Raw genomic sequence first — 21801 nt, forward strand, 5'->3', positions numbered from 1 at the left:
CAGTCATATATGTAGAACTCTGTTATGAAAACTTACAACGTTGCTTTGAAATCTAAATAAGAAGCAATAAAAAATTATTTTCTATACCAGAAATTCTTAATATTTGCCGTTTAAAATGAAGTTTAAATCAGTTTACCCTATTATATGTACAGTGTAGTTATATTAAATTAAATTCATGAGAAATTATTAAAGATTCATGCTTGTCCACGTATTAGGAAGATTAATTTACATTTTTCCAGCGGTCTAAGAGGCTGTCTGTATAATATTTAGATTATAGTCGATAATTAATTAAGGGTTAAACATTCATAATGATTTAAGGTTAGTAGAAAACGTGCTCGATTTCACATTTCATTTATTCATTTATGTCATAAATGCACAAAATCGAAAGACTATTTATTGACCCCTTGTATGATTATTCTCACAGCCATAACACAACTAGAACCTCTTTGCCCTAAATTGCCCTAAATAATTTCATAAATGGAAGAAGAAAATTTTCATTTCTTGTATACATATCTACATTAATTGATTTCTTCAGATTGAAGAAAAGGAAATACAATTTATAGACATTGTAGTAGATTCTATTACACATTTCGTGGAGTCTGATCCAAGATCTTGAATACGAGTCCAACTCGTCATTTCCGTAAGATAGAAATTTTTACTTGTCCAATTTTATGTATTACTACGAATCTCGGAAAGATGTTTTCGGTGTCGAGATTAAAAAAACACAAGGAACTCGCACGTTTTTTCGGGTGTCACATTGGCGCGGTTTTGTCAGAACGCATTCTTACGATGAAAGTGTCGAGGAAGAAAGTTAGAGAGACATTTCCTCTTCGCGTTGGATTATATTGCACTTACACGATATGCACACCGGTTCCGATAAGAGTTGCACGGAAACACGAGGAGCCAAACTTGATCGTTCAAGTCCTCGTGCCGGTTTTCAATATTGATGGCGTCATTATAAACTACATTTTTATCTCGCGAGGCTACCGAAGCAGTTAAAACGACTGATTTGTAACTTTTGATAAATATTGCTGCAATTTATATTGACTTGTTTCTTGAGATTTTTAACGGCACAGTATCCCCCAGTGGATCCAAAAACTATTTGAACACTGATGACAAATATTTGAACTTTCGACAATTTCGTTAGAAAAAATAGTACAATAACAAATCTAAACTTATTTCAAAGCTCGAAGCCTTTAAATTCGCAGGCCATCGTCCATTTTTATCTATGATATTGTGCTCGACACTTTCGCTCGATATTTTCACACGAGTTGAGAAACACTGCCCTAGAGCATACCAATACTATACAGTGTAGTGTGCAATGCATACCTAACTGCGATATACTGTTGCACTGCGAATTTGATTTTCTGCGATGTCAGCAGCGAAGGGATTAATCTGTGGTATTGAAAAATAGAGGACAGTTATACATTGATCGTTGATAGTTCCAACGTAAAAGCAAGCGGCATCGATGTCCATCAGGAACGTGGGCCGGGGTCATTTTTCTCGTAGAATTCGTGTTGTCCTCCTCGACTATTTCAGGCTAGCAATTCCGTTATTTTTAGAGCCGATTCTAACTTTGGCACGACACAGCTCTTGCCGTATCTGTTATATTATAATACGGCCCTGATATACAGTGGATCCAAAAAGTAATATTTCAACGCTAAATTTCCCACAATTGAGATATTGTCAATATTGAAGCGTCGATAATACGCATCGAAAGATGTACGATTCTGTGGATTTTAATAATAAAGTAACACTACGACTTTCACCATTTTTAACCGCTTGTAGCTCGTGTATATGTTAATCGATTTCGATGAAATTTTCAGCATATGTATAGTTAACATTGATGTACAAAACATATATTTTAAAAAATTTTCATTAAGGGCCCAAATAAAACAGTTTTAAAAGATTCCTTTCTTATTTTTGCATGTAACCTTGTAAATTATGATTTTTGGAAAATCTTCTCTGCATATCATATCATAAACCAATGCTTCTAACTGATTATAAATTTAAATCAGGTGGTTTGGTACAATTATAGAAAAGTTATTCTGTTTTAAAGGGCGTTCGAATACTTTCGTGGTTCACTGTATGTATGGGGTATTTACACCGTGAAGACTTTAGACAACCGAAGGTGTTCCTAATTTTTGTATTACATATATACATATAATATAAAACACCCGCAAAAAATTCGTACATCAAATTTTGTGAAGTCTTTGTAAAGAGAAAGCTTGCAATCTTGTAATAAATTCATTTAGGAAGAAAATTGTTGTACCATTCTCGACCAAAAACATGTCCTCAGTTTTCACCTGCCACATCACGCAGAAATTTAATATCCTAGACAAAAATGGACGATGGTCTGCGAAAGTAGAGGCTCTATTTTTTTTTAACGAAATTATTCCTCTTGTTCGAGTATCGACAATTTCTCGAGAATCGGAAATTTAGTGTTGAAATACTTTTTAGATCCACTATATGTATGTGTAGCGCCCATCTGGATAAATATACAATTGGATTTCACGTCCGCGCGAACGAACAACAATTGACTTGTCGATCGCCGATAAATCGTAAACCTTGATTCTTTTTTTGATACGATGGAAAAACAAACAGTCCCGCGGCGCGAAGAACGCTACCAAAACCGTTTATTTCCGTCCTGCCATCCGTATCGTGTCAGGTATGTTGCGTCTCGGCGAATTTTTCACGAAAAGAAAGACCCCGTTTACGTTTAATTCAGGGAATTACACCGGAGTGGGTTGTAATTTACGAGGTGACGGAAATAGCAGCGTCCCGTCGTGAAAAAATATATGTATTTTGAATGCGGGGAAAATATTTTCGCTCTTCGCCCCGACAGATATGGATCTTAATAACCGCCTCGCGCTTCCGTTTTAGGTGCTAACAAAGAGATAACGGTCGGGGTGCAATTTATCTTCGCACTAAGCACTTCTATGGAGTGAACGGCACGCATCTACAATAGTTGCATAATAAATCTGATAACTCATCGGATAGTCAGATCAGAGAATCAGTATTTTAGTTGCTCGATATCTACTCTTTTTTAACCCTCTGCCGACGGCCAATTTGATAACTTGATACATACATATATACACTATACATACAATACAGACAAACCTGTTTTTGTGCGTTAGATAGTATGACGGGCTGCATTACGTAATATTAATTGTTTTCTTGTGGGTGGAGTGGTGGAAGACATTTCAAGGTCACCTTGATTTTTTTAAATGGAATGTCCTAGTTTTTATACCATGGATCGATAGAGTATCAAATTCCGAGTATAAAAGCGTTGACCTTCATATGTCCTAAACCTAATAAGTAGTTAACGAGATATTATCGAAACAATTTTCGTTATTCTTTGGATAATATCTCGTTAACTATTAGGTTTAGCACATACGAAGGTGAACACTTTTATACTCAAAATTTGATACTTTATCGATTTATGGTATAAAAAGTAGGACATTCTATTAAAAAATATCAAGGTGACCTTGAAATGTCCTCCACCACTACACCCACAAGAAAACAATTAATGCTACGTAATGTAGCCCGTCATAGCAAACAACTTTTGTATGGCGAACAGACTCTCGATATTATTCATATACCGCATAAAAAAATCGCACAAAAACAGGTTTGACTGTAATTGGCAAATGCTTAGGACCGTTCACAGTTCTAATTAATAATTTTTAAAAATTTACTTTTCATGATATCTCGTGTAGACACATCATTAGTCTTTCCGATACCCTCAATGAAACAGCTATTCAGTTAGTTTAATTGCCACAAATGGAGTACTTTAATGAGAATTTGGATGTGTGCCCGGTCAAAAATGACTTCGGCACGGCACTCGCAGGGTAAATGAATAAAATAAAACGAATTCCGCTGCTTGCTGTTTATTAATTTGATAGCGTTTTAAATTAATTTGATTCAAAGATTACTCACAATTTGTGACTGCACATTAGCGAAGTTGAAACAACATTCATCAAGTAGAAAACAGTCAGACGCCATCTGTTAGGAGTTTGATAATGTATTAGATTAAAAAATGACGAGAATTCGCGATTTGTGACATTGATCAAGCATAAATGACCTTGATCCATTGTTAATTACTCTTTCATAAGTGAGCAGATATCAAGTTTTATTAATAAACCAGAGAATTGGCCTTCCCGTGACCTTGACGCCTACACGTACACGTTAGCCACGGTCTCTACCGGCAATCCCACTTCAAACGAAACATTATTCCAGTTTCTTTATATCGGTTCACTCGAAACAGATAACCGAGTTGTTTGCTTTCCTCAAGTGTGAATCATCCTACACAACTATGTATACACATAAACAACAAGCACATAGGTCTCGTAAAAGTATTTTCAATCAGTATACAATGAATCGTACATTCTTATTCCATTTTTATCGACACGTCACATCAATGACGGCATAAATTTCTGTTTTGTTATTGTCTGTCTAAATGAATTTATCGAAACGTGAATACGCCCTTCACCGATTTAATTACCATTCGTTTTTTAATTAAGTAGCAACTATACGTTTAAAAGCAGTGCGCTCTTTTCCCGCTGAAGAGGTTATACTTTACGGTCCTGATTTATTATAATCAATTAGAAGCATTGGTGTACGAAATGATATGCAAAGAAGATTTTCCAAAAATTATAATTTACATGGTTACATGCAAAAATAAAAAAGGCATTTTTTAAAACTTTTTTATTTGGGCACTCAAAGATAATTTAAAATATGAAATATACATACGAGGGAGAGAGAGAGAGAGAAAGAGAGAGAGAGAGAGAGAGAGAGAGAGAGAGAGAGAGATATTGAAGTTGAAGGTGAACGATATTGAATTACATAAATATTAAAAGTTGTAAATAGAAGCCGAGAAGTTATTAATAAACTTGTTAAAAAATCTTGACAATTACGGGGAAAACAAGAATTCTGGGCGCTCAAAAAGTTAAACTGCTCGTGAAAAACGTGCAATATTGAGAGCAGTATCAAATTCGAAAATGACTGCGCGGGACAAATCGCAGGAAGTGTTGGCGTAAACACTAATTGTAAAGTATCTCCGTCGTGTTCTACAAAAATACAAGCATTTAGCGCGAAAAGAATTGCAGAAGAAACCTTGGTTAAAGAAGGAGCATAATAAAGCGATCAGATCAAAGTGGCGAAGAGTCATATTTACTGTCGAAAAACAATGCAATTTGGATGGCCCAGAAAGCTCTGATGTAAAGAATAACATTAGGATTGACGAAAGTAGAAAATTTTTACCAGAATACGCTATTCGTCCATTTCCTTATGCTTGCAGTTGTTGCAGGGGTGTAATCGTTTTCAGAAGACCAGGTACATGCATCGTACGAAACATTATCGATGACAATTGAGTTCCACCTGGGTTGATACTTTGATACGGTAGTGACAAATGCATACATATATGCATACAGTGCGATAAGCTGTCCAGAGGCTGTTCAAGGTTTTAGGCAAAGCGACGTCAATCAACCATCTTATTACCATTCTGTTCGCGTACCAGTGGCCATCGCTATTTCCTCAGACGTCGGCCTTCTTCGAAACGATTTCACGCGACTATACTTTCGAATGCCACCAGTGCCTCGATCGTATTCGCGATTCGCAGAAAGGTTAAGGCAAACGGTGGAGGCATTACCGTGTAAATGACCGCGAACACATGGAACGTTAACGCTCGATAAACGATTCCACCTCGATAGGAGTCGTCTCGCGAAGATAATCGAGGAATTCGTCCAGCTTGCAAGAACGGAAACGTTAGAGGTGCCAGTGGCGCAGCATCGCGTTGCCTCGAACAATTCTACTGTTTAACAAATAATGTGTTGCTCTCGACGAAATGAAAAATAAATACAAAAAATACGAGTATTCTTTGTCAAACGAAATTGCTGTTTACAGTACAGTCGAACACCTCGATAACTCGAATGTCAAATTGGAGGAATTAAAATATTCGAGTTATCAAAGTTTTCGAGAGGTTTACCCTACAAAAATTCGACTTACGGGGGTAGTTTTAATGAAAGAAAAGTTCCATTGTTGTTGGAGATGAGTTTTATGTTTAACGGCACAAAAGAAATATTTTTTATGGCATAATTTAAATGGTATCGAAGGAGGAATATCATAGAACAATTTCTTTTGTCCGGTTATTTTTTCATAGTTTTTTCAAGGTCATCGTTATTTTCTATCGGGAAAATCAATTTTTTTGATTCCATCTTGTTTTAATGACTTAAGCATATTCAAATGTATTTTTCCAGCCGCTATTTGAGATGGAATAAGAAAAATAAATTTTCCCGACAAAAAAAATAACGATGACCTTGAAAAAACTATGTAAAATAACCGGACAAAAGAAATTGTTCTTCTATGATATTCCTCCTTCGATACCATTCAAATTATGCCATAAATATTTTTTGTGCCATTAAAAATGAAGGAGATATTTAGGTGGCGCCTCCTTCAGCTGAGACACCCTGTATAAATACATATAGTATCATAAATATACTCTACTAGGCTCTTACATATTACTATTAAATATTAAAGAAATCTGTGGTTTTACTCTGCGTTAATGAATTAACAGATCAATGGTATTTTCAACGGTAGCCAAAGCAGAGAATATGTACATTCTTTTCAATATCATTGTAAACTTTCTACGAAACTTCGTAAGACATTTACTGCTATTTCGGCTTGTTTGGCTTCCACAATTATGGAAAATAATTCGAGTTGAAGGAAGTTTTATTTCGATTTATAGAGGTTTTTAAAGTGCAGCGGAAGTTATCGGGGTTTTACTATGTTTTTATTATGAGAGAGCTAGTAACAAGCTAATAATATCACACACAGCATAATTGCTGCTCGCAATTTGCAACATTATTAAGAATTCATTTGGTGTTGCATCTTCAAGTGAATATCCATTTCATAATCCATCGAGTATTATGATTATGCTCAATTAGCGGTGTTATGAGTCGGCTAGCGTCGTTAGCATATTATTCAATCATGTTGCGCAGTTATACCGCATTGGTAGCCATTCCTTTCCCACCTGTTTTTATTCGACAGAGAATGATTCAGCGAGACAATGTTTTTGGACGAGCATTATCCATAAAAGCTGGTGGTATGTAGTTCTTTACCAAATGTTATACGAAACCGAGTTCTTTCAGCTACCTCGGGGTACCTGTATCCTATATTCCGCGATATTCCAATACACTATTGCATACTAATTCCTATTAATAATTCATTTACATTAGTCTGCAGCACTACATTTCCATTTAACTATAACGCGGATCCATCAAACCGTGGAATTCTGCTGTTCCGTCGTTATCACAGAATCTCGGCGTTGTTAGCTATCGGCCCATAAAATAATAAAGACGCATTCATCGGTTTCTCTTCTCCTGACAATCAGTGGTACTCAAATCAGCAGTTAGGAGAGATTTCGAGTTTTACTTGATCCAGAAACCTCAAACGATAAGCTTGCTAAGGCCGTCCACACACGGGTCGATCGTCGATTCGGTCGACGCGATTCCAGTCGCATGCGATTCCCCCCTCCACGTGACTTCCAATGCAAATGAATGGAGAGCCACACACGGGTCGATTCGTAGTCGACTGAAATCGCGTCCGTCGCATGAACCATCCACACACGGGTCGATCGTCGATTCGGTCGACGTTATTCCAGTCGCATGCGATTCCCCCTCCACGTGATTTCCAATGAAAATAAATGAAGAGCAGCACATTGAAATCGCCGCGATTCTAATCGCGTGCGATCGGCAGCGAAGTTGGAAAATCGCGTGGATCGTACGATTCGCACGACTCATGGAGGTAAGTTTGTGCAGTTCATGTAATTTAAATGATTTGGCCATTAGTTTTTGTAGTTTGAGTGCATTGCACTCTTCGATGTGGTCTATGTATTTAGGTTACATAGGTTATTATTTATTTATTATCTTTTTTTATGTTATTACGCATACTAATAACATTAAGGTAAGCTTTTTATTTACATAGTTGAATATAACCATGTAGGTTTATGATAAACAAAAACAAAAGGCAAAGTCTTCTCAGGTCGATTTAATCCGGAAGTATTACCACTTGGTATATTGAGCGAAGATTGAGGGAAATCTGTTGAACTTCCACCAACCTCATCTATGAGGAGCAATGCTCATCTGAGGAGTTACAAAAGGAGAGCTTTGCTCCTCATAGATGAGGTTGGTGGAAGTTCAACAGATTTCCCTCAATCTTCACTCAATATACCAAGTGGTAATACTTCCGGATTAAATCGACCTGAGAAGACAACTCCCTAAGAACACTCCCACTCCACAGAAAATTGTACAACAGTTTATCAATCCCTGTTACTTCAATTTTTTTTTACTTTGCCTTTTGTTTTTTATAAACCTACATGATTATATTCAACTATGTAAATAAAAAGCTTACCTTAATGTTATTAGTATGCGTAATAACATAAAAAAAGATAATAAATAAATAATAACCTATGTAACCTAAATACATAGACCACATCGAAGAGTGCAATGCACTCAAACTACAAAAAATAATGTCCAAATCATTTAAATTACATGAACTGCACAAACTTACCTCCATGAGTCGCGCGAATCGTACGATCCACGCGATTTTCCAACTTCGCTGCCGATCGCACGCGATTAGAATCGCGGCGATTTCAATGTGCGGATCTTCATTTATTTTCATTGGAAATCACGTCGAGGGGGAATCGCATGCGACTGTTCATGCGACGGACGCGATTTCAGTCGAACCAAGTCGAACCGATTTCAGTCGACCACGAATCGACCCGTGTGTGGCTCTCCATTCATTTGCATTGGAAGTCACGTGGAGGGGAATCGCATGCGACTGGAATCGCGTTGACCAAATCGACGATCGACCCGTGTGTGGACGAAATCGCGTCCGCCGCATGGATCGTACATGACGAGCAAGACGTACGAACTTCACGACGCGATTACAATCGACCCGTGTGTGGACGGCCTAAGCTGCAGAGGCGAGCTCTAGTCGCACGTCCAGGTCGTTCTTATCTTAGCCAGCGTAGCGATTAGCAAATTATCCATTTCCGTAATGGAGTCATTACATCACCCATAAATTGGCGCATCCATCACCAGTCGCGATTACCCGAATGACTGTTCCCTTGTGATTCGCTCAAGATCGCGTGTAGCACCTACGACCAATTGACTTTAATTGATGAACTGCGACTTTTGGACGGAACATATGCGTCTAAAGTTCGCCTAAATAGTCTGATCGTCGTCAGAACACCAGTTTCCCCGTTTTCTTAGAATTACTGCGGTGAGACAAAGGACACGGGCGGTAGTGATGGGCATTCAATACTCTGTCTGAATGTTTGTTGAGTAAACCACCATAAACTGTTTTAAGTATTGCCATTTGTCTTCCAAACTGTAAATTGCGGCGTCAGTCTGTCGAATTAATTTCGTACTCCGATAACGGCCGAATCGAATATAAAATTGTTTTAACTATTGTCGTTAATTGAAGTCCTCTTTAATGGCCATTCCCCGAGCGGTGTAAGCGGACAGATTCGAAAATCGTAACTACGCGTCGTTTACGAGTGACTTAATGGCCACGGATTTTTAATATCCAAGGGAATCCGGTCTTTCAGCCGTGAGGGGAAACGTGTCCTGTTAAATCCATGGCGTGCACACTTATTTACGCAAGGATTACTTTAATGTTTACGAGCGCTAAGGATCGTGGCGTCGCGCAGCGCCGCAAATTTTCCAGCGCTTAATGGACCGCGACCGCGAGGAGGCAGGAATCACGGGATAAAGAGTTAAGGAGACCGAATCGTTTGTCTAGTCATGGACCACACTCTCGGGCAAAAAGATAGCACATTTCACAATCTTACATTTTTTCAAGTTTATGGTATAAAGTATAAACTAGCAAAAAACAGTAGGTAATGTAGAGGAGGGGGCTAGAGACGTACGGCGAGTAAGAGTCCCGACTTGAATATCTTTGTTCTTGGAAAAAGTATACCGTTTAACTCTTTGCATTCGGAGCTATTTTAACTCGAAAATTAAACCTTTCTTCCGATCTAGAATAATTCCATTCTATATTAATTTTTTTCTTTGTGTGCATATAAAAATCGTATACTTAAATGTTTAGTAATTGATTAGATACCAACACATATTTAATAATGTAAACAATATTTTGAATAATGGTAGAGCAAGTTTCAGGGGCGACTCGAGTGCTAAGGGTTAATTTAAATAAGGATTCATCATCAAAGTAATATTGCGAGAATAACGTGTTTGAATTTTTGCGTGAAGAAATCACATATGTGTAAGCCTATACGTATAACTTCGGTAATCCTTAAAATTTCGACACTTCCTTTTAACTGGCGATCCTTTAAATATCAAAAAAGTAAAAAATGTGATTTAAAAAAAACAAAATTAGATTTTTTCAAAAATCTAGACTGGAACCCCGAATCTTCCCTTCCGTCGATTCTGACGTGAGGACAAAAAGGTCGAGCAAAGAGTGACAAATGGGTGTGTAAGAGAATCCGGGAGGATGGAGAGGGATCAAAAATAAAAAGAGATAGGTAACGGTACAAGAAAGGAGCGCGTTCGACGCGTTTGCGCGCGCGCGTCAGTTCCTTAAAGCGGCGGTATGGGGGCGAGCTGGCGATGAAATAAAGGGGGAAGAAAAAGCGCATAATGTCGCAGCTCTTCCCAATTACTGCGAGTAAACGGATTCCCTCGCGAGGGAAACTGTTTTACGCCGTGAAAGCCAGCGGTCGCTCGTGCGACGACAGGAAGAATGACAACGAGAGAGAAACGAGAGAGTGAGGAAGAGATAGAACTGGCTGTGTCGAGGGGAGGAGGGATGTATTAAAGAAAAAAAGAAACGAGACGCAGAAAGAAGAAAAAAATCCCGCGGAGATGGTAAGCAGCGAGTGGGTGGGAGTGTAGGAGATGGTTGGAAGGAAAGGGAAAGGCTGATAGAAGATGGAAAGCGGGAGAAAGGGACGACGATGAGGATTTATGTAATTTGTGTATATGACTTGAATAACTGCCTACATAATATGTATAGCGCTGCTGGCTGGAGTGCGCGCGAGCAGGCGACGCCCTTCATCATGGAGCTTTAATTAAAATTACGTACGTTTGCTGCTTGTAACGTGCGCGCGAGCCTCCTTCGTCCTCTCCTCTCTTTTTCTCTCGCTCTCTACACCTCTCACCCTCGCTTTTCGCTCGTATCCTCCGTCCACCGTCTCTCTCTCTATCTCTCTCTCTCTCTTTCTCTCTCTCTCTCTCTCTCTCTCTCTCTCTCTCTCTCTCTCTCTCTCTCTCTCTCTCTCTCTCTCTCTCTCTCTCTCTCTCGCTCTCTCTCTCTCTCTCTCTCTCTCTCTGTTTAATATTTTTATGAGCTTTTCACGAGGCATGCACATACACGTTGGTACACGCTCGCGGCCACCCTCTCGGGTGCACCCGTGCGGATAGGATACACACAGCGTCTTTGAAAGGCGTTCATAGCCGCTGCTTAAACTGGTACTTTTTTTTCTTTTCCCTCCCTCTCCCACCCTTCCGTGCTGCGCGTCGCTCTTCTTCCCTTCGTTTTCTTTTCTTTCGTCTGTGCCGAGGCGGTCCTCTGCCTCCCTGCCCCCCCCCTCAACGTAGCCCTCATTCAGACGTCGTCGGCCATTCGCGTGCGCTGCGTATCGCGAATTCTCATTTGTGAAATTCGTATGAAAGAATCTTCATGGCGAACGCTGTGCCGAGGGTATTACCGAGGCGTCGATTGTCAGGCCGCTGAAAACGACGGATTGTCTTTAATGTCGGCGTTACCCGGTCGCTCTCTCCGGAGCCCTCCCTCGACCAAAGCTCCAGACGATGAAAAGACCGAAGAATGAGAGAACACCACCAATGGGAGAGAGGGGAAGGGGGATTATTCGCACCTGTCGGAGCGTGACGATGTCGGACGTTTAAGGGCTTGAACGCCGACGCGAGCTGTCGCGACCGATCCCGGTCTTGTTTGCGGCCCGCTAATGACGTAAACGTCCGACGAGAACGATCCTCGGAGCTTGATTGCGCTTTAATCACTACTTTTCGATGTCGAATCGAGCATCGAAGGTGGAAGACAAACACTGCCTCGTCTTGTCATCTTGAAATGGTAATCGGATCGATTGGCTTGCCGGACAGGTTTCCACGTTGTTTCCCACTAGAAACATCAAAACCAATCGACGATTTTGATGAACCTTTGCACAGTTAAATAGTTTAGTCGACAATATTTACACTCCGGGACAAAGAGATGGCACATCGTCAATTTTTTCTTTTTTGATACAATTAACTGAAGAAAATGAATATTTTAATGTGTCAACATCTTCCGACATGCATGTATGTATGCTATAATGTACTTGAATATCGCGACAATATTTACTCTGACAGAATTCTAGCGGGACGAAATGACAGCACGAGTAGCAAATTTATACTTCTCAGTTGTGTAGAAGTTACCGAAGAGTAAACATTCATTACAAAACGTAATTGATAGAGTGGGTACTAGTTTATTTCGTGCTTATTTCAGGAAAGCATACAGTGGGTGTAAAAAGTATTCCGTACGCCCTTTAAAACAGAATGACTTTTTTATAGTTGTACCAAACACAACCTGATTGTTTAACGACATCGGTGTCGAGAGTCGGTCTTGATTATCTTCGGGGAACTAATCTCATGGAGGCATCGAACAATGTCGAATCTGTAATGAATATTCAACGTATCCGCGGATTCGTTCGTACGTGCCGCATATCCATTATGGATATCCGACGGTTCATTCCAGATACTCGTCCGGAAGTGCTGGCCAGCGTGGTTGCCGAACACGAGGTTCGCTGGATCGCGAATTTCGGGAACGTTGGTCTCGTCAATAAGTCAATCGGTACTTTGATTCAAATGTTTTCCTACGAGTTTTATCAGTTGAAACCTAATAACTATATCTGCGATCCAAAACGCGTACTAGGACATTCAGAAAGTTCGTAGTCAAATATATTTATTCTTCTTCAGTATATTCTCCCTTAAGCTCAATACATTTTTTCCAGCGAATTCATTTACCCCATCTCTGAAATGATTTTCCTCGAGACCTCTAAAATACTTGTCGTAGATTTAAGCGTGTTCTTAGGATAAGTATGGGCTGAACATTTGCCGTTGTAGGTTGCCGGAGTCGGCTGCTGAGTGCTCGCGCGTGCATTTACATTGTAGCGCGACCGAGACGTTAGATCTGCCGCAAGAGTCGGGATCGGTTACTCTTACGCGCGGCCGAAACGTTTGAGCGGCTGCGGCAAACAAAATCGGCTCCCTTTTACGGAGTTGAAGTGTTACGGAGATGAAACGAATTGTCTCGATATAGTATTATAAGAGTGACAGTTACCGAAGAGGTACTACACATTATTTATAGTCTGCCGAACGTAGAGAAGGACAGCGATTGAAAAAGAAAGACGGACTGAGATTTGACGATTCGACTCTCTCTCTCTGCCTCTCTTTCATTTCCATTCGTCGTTCTCTTTCACGCCTTAAACTTTAATCGCTTTTATTAATGTAGAATTTATTACACGAGTAATTATAATCGCAATGCTATCGTGTTTGATGTTATTTCATCCGCCAGTGGTGTGAATCAAATTTGGACAGTTACGGTAGAGGAGATCTTTTCGACAGTTACGGGGAGAATACTGTAACTTCTTCGCGCCGAAAGGTAGCGTTGCCGTACCAGACACACCTTGGGAGAAAGTACGCGTGCAGGGAATTGTTTTATACCTCTTGCGACATAATCAATAATCAACCAAGACGAACAATCGAGCGCGGAAAATGTTGATTAACACGTCGACAGAACGCTTTTTCTTTTCACTGGGACAGCGTGTAACGTGCATGTTGTAACTTCGACAGGTTTGTTGAAAGGATCCGTGACAGCTGAGCGGCCTCGGACCTTGCGTCGGCTGCGGAACGTTTACGGGCCATCCGCATGCGGAATGGGAGCCGGAGGCGAGGGCGGAGGCGGGGAACGCATCGAGGACGGAGAGGTCCCGTTCCGATTGTCCGACCGTGACCGCGAAAGGGACGAGAAATCCCTTAGCATAATGAGCCCGTTCGACGAGCAGGAGGAATGGGCGAAGATCTCGGAGATCATGGCGTCCTTTGGTACTGGACTCGTTAGGGAGTCGGTCTTCGTCACCGAGCTCGAGAAGGAGTTCCAGACGAGGCTAGGTAAACTGAATCTTTCATTTGAGTTCGGCTTTCGACAATCACACAGTCAACCCTTCCTATGTATAACACGATTAATTTGTTCCACGTTGTACCGAAACAGGGCGCGTTTTTTTCCCTATAAAGTAACAACCCTTCAAAGCTCCCAAATCCAAAATATTATTCATTTTACATAATTCTGCGATGAGATACAGCGTTCTAAAGACAAAGTCAGAAAATTCAAAGTAAAATGAAACGTTTTAGATTTCAATCATCGAATATCAGAACATAGATTTTAATGATGGTTTTATACATATATCATATATTAGGAAGCGCATTTCAAATATTTAATCCATTTTTAAGCATTGTTTAGTCCATACACGAATAGCGTAAATTAATAGCATTTCAAACTTTGAAAAGAATTATACAAAAACGCTTAAGACCGCTAAGCATCGGACTTGTTTTATATAAAAGCTTGAACATTTACTAAGAAGATCATGTAAATTTTAACTGCAATCTCCCGCAATCTTGAACTATAAACGGATTTTAACAAATATACTATTGTATTGTATATGTTTTCTCTGCGCCAGCCAGAGACCCCGAAAATCTCTCATTACTAGATTTCGTATACTTCCTATGAAGAATTCAATCTTGGCTACTTTTCCGCGATTTCTAGACAATAGTATGCATTGTGAGAATTGTTAACAAGATTTTTCAGATATCTCCCCGATGATCTGACAAAAAAATGTTTCCAACGAAAGTTAATCAGTATTCACTCTTCTACAAACTTCAATACAAAAACTTAAAGAAAAATCTCTTTTTTTTTATAAAAAATGAAGATCACCTCAATGTTTTAAATATTAACATATATTTTTTACTTCATAATATTATAACTGGTATCAAGACGAATCCAACGACCTGTAATAATATAACATTAAACCTTGAAATAACGCTACAATAGTTTTGGCCACAAAAACCGAGCTACCGGACCACTGTGCGTCGGCTCGTAATGACAACCAGCGAGACGAGCGGACGATCGCCAACGATCGATCGTCACCAACAGCAACGCATCCAACATCTAACACCTACAAATTGTATAATATTACATTCAGAACAGTTGAAAATGCTTGGTCTCCCGAGTGAAATTTCAGCCCTGAAATGCCTCGCATTGACGGCTCTGAATGGGAATACCCCCCCCCCCCCCTTAATGTCTCCCGCAATTACTTGACGTCATCGAAGTTCACGTCGGTTCGCAGAAACGGGCGAACAAGGGAGACGCGTGGGGGGTTTCTGTCGATGGTGTCTTTCATGTGAATTAACTTGGCGGTTATGTCTGATTTGGTACGCAGGTCTGAGTTCAGACACCAGCAGCAGCCCCATTGTTTCCACTTCCGTCGGTCAGTGGTTGTCAACGTTGGGCCTGGCGGATTACGAGACTCTTTTCACCAATTACGGTTTCGACGACCTCGAGTTTATCGTGAGTATACATGTTGTTTTGTAACACAAAAATTAATCGAGGACTGCACTGAAGGGTTATTAAGATAAGCCTCGAGCAAACTTTGCGTTGATGTCACAGAACGGAGTGATGGACGAATCGGATCTGAAGGATATGGGGATCACCAGCGACCAGGAGCGAGCCGTGATCATGGACGCCGTTGGTTTGTTGAGCAAACGCGTGGAAAAGCGAGTCGGTAACAGCTGCCAATCGGTCGTCGAGTGGTTGAAGTGTATCCATCTGCAAAATTACGCGGAGACTTTCCAAAAGCACTTGTACACCGATATGGATCGCGTGAGGTGCGTTTGGGAGGTCGAACTCGCGGCCGTGTTGGAGATCCAAAAGCCAGCGCACAGGAAGAGGATCCTCGCATCAGTCAGCGGCTCAAATACTCGTGCACAGAATCGCAATTGCACCGGTCCTAACCTGGAGGACATCAATAAGGATCTCAACACCTTGGTAAGCGAAATCGCATGATGAATACTAATCGATTTCTTATGGAATTTCGTTGCGGCAGAACTATGCGAAACGGAAACAAATACGGTCTACTGTCCAAGGTCTGCGGATTATACAGTGTGTCTCAAAATGACCTGACATTTTAAATTGCGCGCCACTTTTTTGTGGCGAACATAGAGTACTTTGACAACCGGCATCAGGAAGTATTCAGGTTTAGTAATGGAGAATTACACGTCAAATCGTCGATGAAAGCTGTGTCGGCGAAATGAGTTGTCGACCAACCGAGGGTAACCCACCACACAAGTATCAGTTCCATGGCATTTTTAGCTAGGAGCGCTAATGTCGGTTTCTCATCATTCAGTCACTGTTTTTCACCTTTTGACATTCTCATCGTGACAATTTCGTTAGAATAACACTTTTTATTCCTCATATGTCTTATATAGTTTTGTCGCGGGGTGTACTCTTTGTAAAGGTATAGAACATACCCTGTTAAAATTGTTCATTCTCCTTTGATTGTTTGAAGTTGCAATACTGCTGTAGCCCTCTTAATAGGCAGAGTGTGTATCCATTCGGGGGTGCGCTGTTGCAAAGCACATCGACTGGAAGAGGCTAATGACGTTCGTCACGCGATATTACGGTCCCGTCGGGGTGACACTCTTCTTCCGTCGGGATGACACTCTTCTCCCGTCGATTCTCTCACCTGCGAGCGTCGAGGGGGCGCGTCACATCGCGAAGATCGCGTATTAACGGTGCAGCGGAAACAGAGAATCAGCGTGCCGGCAAAGGAGTAAGAGTAGGAGTTGGAAAACGAGTAGAAGGACGGGGGGGGGGTTGGAGAATCAGGAGGAGGAGGAGCGCTGCAACAATCCCGTTAAGGATTGCCGTGAACGGTTCACCGGGGTGTCTGACAAGGGTCGTACCACTTGGGCAAAAGAGAACGAAACGAGGCTGGAGGGTGGCTGTGTGTGACACGGCAAGCCCGATCGCTTCTGACGGCTTTTCAGCCGATCGCGTCATAATGTAAATATCGTGGCTAATTGAAGAGCCGTTATTGTACGCTTGTGCTCGCCCCCCCCCCCCCCTCCCGTGCTTCGACTCACCTGTTCGCGAGGCGCGTACACCGTACACCGATATGTGTATACGGAAAACAGGGGCGATGACGCAGGTGGTGTATCAGGGGTACACGGGGGGGGGGGGGATGGAACAGGGCAGGCGACACTCGAGAAAGCTTTCAGCCTGATCGCTCGAGCGGACATTAATGGTTTTTGTTCGGGCGCCTCGAGCGCGATACGCGGATCCGTTAACGAGCCACTCCGTTACCTCGTCCCGCTCGTCTTTTCGGCGCTGCTCCCTTAATTAGCTAATTAAATTCGATTAATCGCCGCCTGGTCGACGCGCGCGCACGCCCAAATTGCTCTTTTTGTTCCTCCGTTTCTCTGGTCCTTACGTCTATTCTTTCGCCGGTAATCGAATTTCACGATTCGCGGTCCGAGAGGACGTGCGACGCGCCACCCCCCCCCCCCCCCCCGCCTCGTCGCGCCGCGACGATCTTCAAATCTCGTGTGTCTGTCAACCTTTCCGTCTACTTTCGTCTGTTCCATTCTGTCTCTCCCTCTCTCTCCCTCTCTCGTTTTATTATCCGCTCGTCTCCCAATCTCTTTACCTCACCCCATTTTTCTCTCTGTTCATCTCTGTTTCTGGTTTTCCGGTATCCCCTTGTTTTTCGCAAATTATACAGCCAAGCCAGATGTAACAAATGATTCGCGGCGTGTAATCCGAATTCGAGCGACACGCTCGCGTGCCTCGAATCCGATTCGATCGTAACTCTCGTGTACGCCAGCCCGTGCCGAGCGTGTTTCGCTCGGCTAGGTCGTCGAAAGTTTCCCTCTTTTTCGGGGCAGACCGAGGCCCTGTGACCGGGTTGAATATTCGAAACGCGACTTTTACGCGTGTAATTGTACGTTCTGTGACGCGAGCCGGATTTTGCGAGCGTGGCCTTGCGTCGCCTTGCAAAAAATTTTTTCCGCTGACGGGTTGGTTCTCGTTTTTTTATTCTCTCTCTCCGCCGCCTCTTCCTTTTTTTCGCCCTTTTCTCCCGTTTTGTTTTTTCGTTCGGTAACGTATCGGGACCGGTGAAACGGGTGCAACGTTGTGTCACACGGTTCAGCGACTAGGGAGAATATAAAAAAATGTTTCCTTCTGTTGTTCGGGTGTTCGCGAGACCATGGGGATGGTTTTGCGTTCGACAACATCGGTCGCGGTGACTCTTTTCGTATGCGTTCGAGTCGATTTTGTTAGTTGCGAGAGACGAGTCTCTTTTCGCCTGTATCCGCTACTGGTATCGGACGATCTTCGTGACTGGAGCTCTTAAACTGTGATACCTATACTATCTATGCACGTACTTTGTTTAAAATTCAATTTCTTCGTGAGACTTTCTACCTATTATATTTAGTGACTATCATACCGACTCTCAGTTATCTAGGAGTGTAAGAAGTTTTGGGGTCGTAGAATACGATAAAGATATCAGATTGCTTTTTAGATCACTCTTTAAGGGGGAAGGGTAGTCACACGACGAAACTAGCAAGGAACTAGAACCTTACTAGATTTTGTGTCGAAAAATCTGGGTTTGTGCGGGCCTCAAATCCGCTGAACCCCATCACATCAGACAAAAAACTCTATTTGTGACAGAAAAATACATAGGATTCTGCGGGTATCTTTAACCGACTTCGAAAAAGTTGGAGGTTACTTAATTCGATCTGTATGTGTCTTTTTTCGTTTTTTTTCTATGTGTGTTCACCGATTACGCCGAAATGGATGGACCAATCAGGACGAAACCTTCTGCATTTTGTAGGATATGTCTCTCGATTGGTCCCTTGAAAACAAATTTTGCATTTTTTCATTCTTTACATGTTTAAACATGTTTAAAAAATTATAATGTATCAATATTGGATATCACTGTATTCGGGAAAGTCTACAGAATCTTTTGCTGCAAAGAACAATTCAATATCTTTTATGAGAACATCACAATATTTGTTCAAAGTTGAGAAATATGTTTTTTTTTCCAAAGCCATGTTCCTCAAAAACTGTGCGTATAGGAGAAAAATTAAAAACAGATTCGGAATCAGCGCAAAAAACTCTATAAGAAGGACCCAACAGTAATTAGGGATTTGTCGGCTGTATTTAACCTTCCTCTTTAGAATGAACCCTCCCCCAGCCCAAAATCTGCTCAAATAATTTTTCGACCCAAAATCTAGTAACATTCTAGTTCCTTGCCAGTTTTGTCACGTGACTACCCTTCCCCCTTAAGTGAGCACTATACTGTAGGCGGCTTCTAATTAGCGTGAACGATACATTGTGTACTACACGCTAAGTATGCCGTCGAACAGAAACAACGAAGAAAAGTTTCAGTAGTGGCCTGTGTTAAGAAGAATCGCTCGTAACACGCCCGTATACCCTCGTTTCCGCAGAAGACGAACATACAGCAGCTGAAGGAGGAGATACGAGAAAAACTGCCGGAAACAACGACGGAGGGTAATGGCGGCACGTCGATAACCGGAACGAATTCGACTACCACGGGCACATTAAGGCACCGCAAAAATAGACCGGCCCCGCAGCCACCCCAGCGACCCAGTTCGCATAATGGGGCGATCTCGGCACCGGAACAGCTCGAGATCAGGGCACCATCGGAGCTGCTGTTCGGCGTTCCGTCCACCCTGAAGACGCAATGGAGGCACCAGCCAAAAGCTCTAGTCGCCGGTTGCGTCACGTACATCGCCAACGTAAGTCTATAATTGATTTCGCATCCCCTATTCTCCTTTTTCTTGGCTCGTTACCGGTGGCATATTGTCGCGGTACCACACACGGGCAAACTTTCTTGATACTTTGATCACCAACGGGAATTTTTGGCTGTTTCCACCACGCCACAGTTTCCTTGATCGTATTATTACATACATTGCCAGAGTTCTCCATCCACAACATAGTGGGGTATTTGGCCCGAAAGGTCGGAAAAAACTATTTTAGCGTTATTTATGGGCTTAAGGTCTGGGTTAGACAGCGGATCTTTATGCAAAATAAAAATTTTCTGCATCGATTGTGGAAAGCAGTATAAATAAAAATTCATTTCATCCCTTAATAGTGGACTTTTTATGTTGAAAACAACGTAACAATATTCTTAGACTTTTTATATTTTTCACTGTTTTATATTTCATGCAGTTAATTTCTTTCATAAATGCATAAAAATCTGTAGTCTAGTTATTAGATTAGAGACTTGGTTTTATTAGATTCTTTGCTCACGTTAATTCGATGAAATAATAATGTCGGGCACATTAAGTTTTAACATTTTGGACTTAATATTTGGAGACTAGTTTACTAAATAGTAACAGTTTAGCAAGTACATTTTGTAGATCTGTGTTATACGTTCCGACGTTTTATCAAACCCCATTTGTCACAACCTAGGAACCTTTCACTGATAAAGCTACTTATATTCGTTTACATCGTGAAGGAGAATTCAATGCTTTTCGTCGTGATTCTAGAGCCAGGGTCTTTTTCTGTTTTAAAATCGCACAGTATCTGGGCTCCACCGTCGTGAAAGAACTGCGTGGCACCGAGTCTACAAAGAAGTCTATACAGAAGTTGAAGAAAACGTGTCGCGAGCCGAGAGTCACTCCCGACATCACTTTGGCCATTTCTTTTCGTGGCGTTCGTTTCCTGAATACGATTACTAACGTAAGATATCTTTTTCCAGTGAAATTATCCAGCATATATGTATCACTGTTAATCCCTCATGGTGGCATATAAAACTCGTGGAACGCCGATAATATTCCCGAGGGTTTTTCTTAGATCGAGGCTTTACGGTATTTATACAAAAAATTGCAAATATATGAAACTGTAAGAGTCGTTTAGAAAACGAGCAATATACGTATAAATGTGATCGATAGTTTCTCTGATATCTAGTGTATTTCTATGCAAACTTTGCCATGAAGGATTAACATTGAAATTTATGAAGCTTGATATGTTCATTTTTGCATTTGGAATCGTATAAATCGATAGGAGCCCATTTGCGTGCACGAAATTCGCAATATACACTGCGCCTGCCAGGACGCCGATGATCTTACTCATTTCGCGTATATCACCAAGGACCACGACAGCCCGACACATTTTTGTCACGTCTTTTGTGTGCCGACAATGGTAAGTCTTTTCACTTTCATTTCTAATTCGAAACGCTTATCGGAATTAAAAAGAATGTGCAATAATGTGTTTCGATGTAATGTGGAAAAGATGTGCACAACATTTATGAAAAATTTCTTTCCAGTGTCATTCCATGCCAAAACGATCACTTTTTCAAGTCACCACCATCGTCGATTTTTTTCTAAATGAAATGTGCCGTATAGACAACTCTGCGTATACACACTTCTCCAGCTCATTGTGACGCCAATTTTTAATTCTCTTTTCAATTCTCGCTCATTTTGACGAGGAAACACCCAGTAATATGGCCACATCTAAATCACTCTTGCCCATCATCGAAAAAGAGCAAAAAAATAATTTGTTTACATTTTTCGACAATGTCTCGAGCTATTGCAGCCGACCAGTCTAAATAAATTTAAATCTGACGTTCGGTCTTCTTGAGACAGCGAACACAGATATTTTCTGTTTCTATTTATGTACCCCCATTTCGCGTGGACTAAAGCATAT

General features: G+C 41.3%; 1 protein-coding gene across 3 annotated transcripts in view; it reads left to right on the forward strand.

Annotated features, from left to right (window-relative positions):
• Positions 1-21801, forward strand: part of LOC143216385 (ankyrin repeat and SAM domain-containing protein 1A) — a 102438-nt gene that overhangs the window by 71567 nt on the left and 9070 nt on the right. For 2 of the 3 annotated variants that reach the window (XM_076439359.1, XM_076439362.1), the window contains 6 exons: positions 13866-14183; positions 15509-15636; positions 15736-16113; positions 19578-19889; positions 20677-20835; positions 21160-21297. In XM_076439359.1, the coding sequence (XP_076295474.1) occupies positions 13866-14183; positions 15509-15636; positions 15736-16113; positions 19578-19889; positions 20677-20835; positions 21160-21297 (1433 nt within the window). The remainder of the gene's footprint in view (positions 1-13865; positions 14184-15508; positions 15637-15735; positions 16114-19577; positions 19890-20676; positions 20836-21159; positions 21298-21801) is intronic. The other variant, XM_076439361.1, reaches the window with a different exon arrangement.

Source organism: Lasioglossum baleicum, chromosome 15 (genome assembly GCF_051020765.1).
Source record: "Lasioglossum baleicum chromosome 15, iyLasBale1, whole genome shotgun sequence".
NCBI classification, from domain to species: Eukaryota; Metazoa; Arthropoda; class Insecta; order Hymenoptera; family Halictidae; genus Lasioglossum; species Lasioglossum baleicum.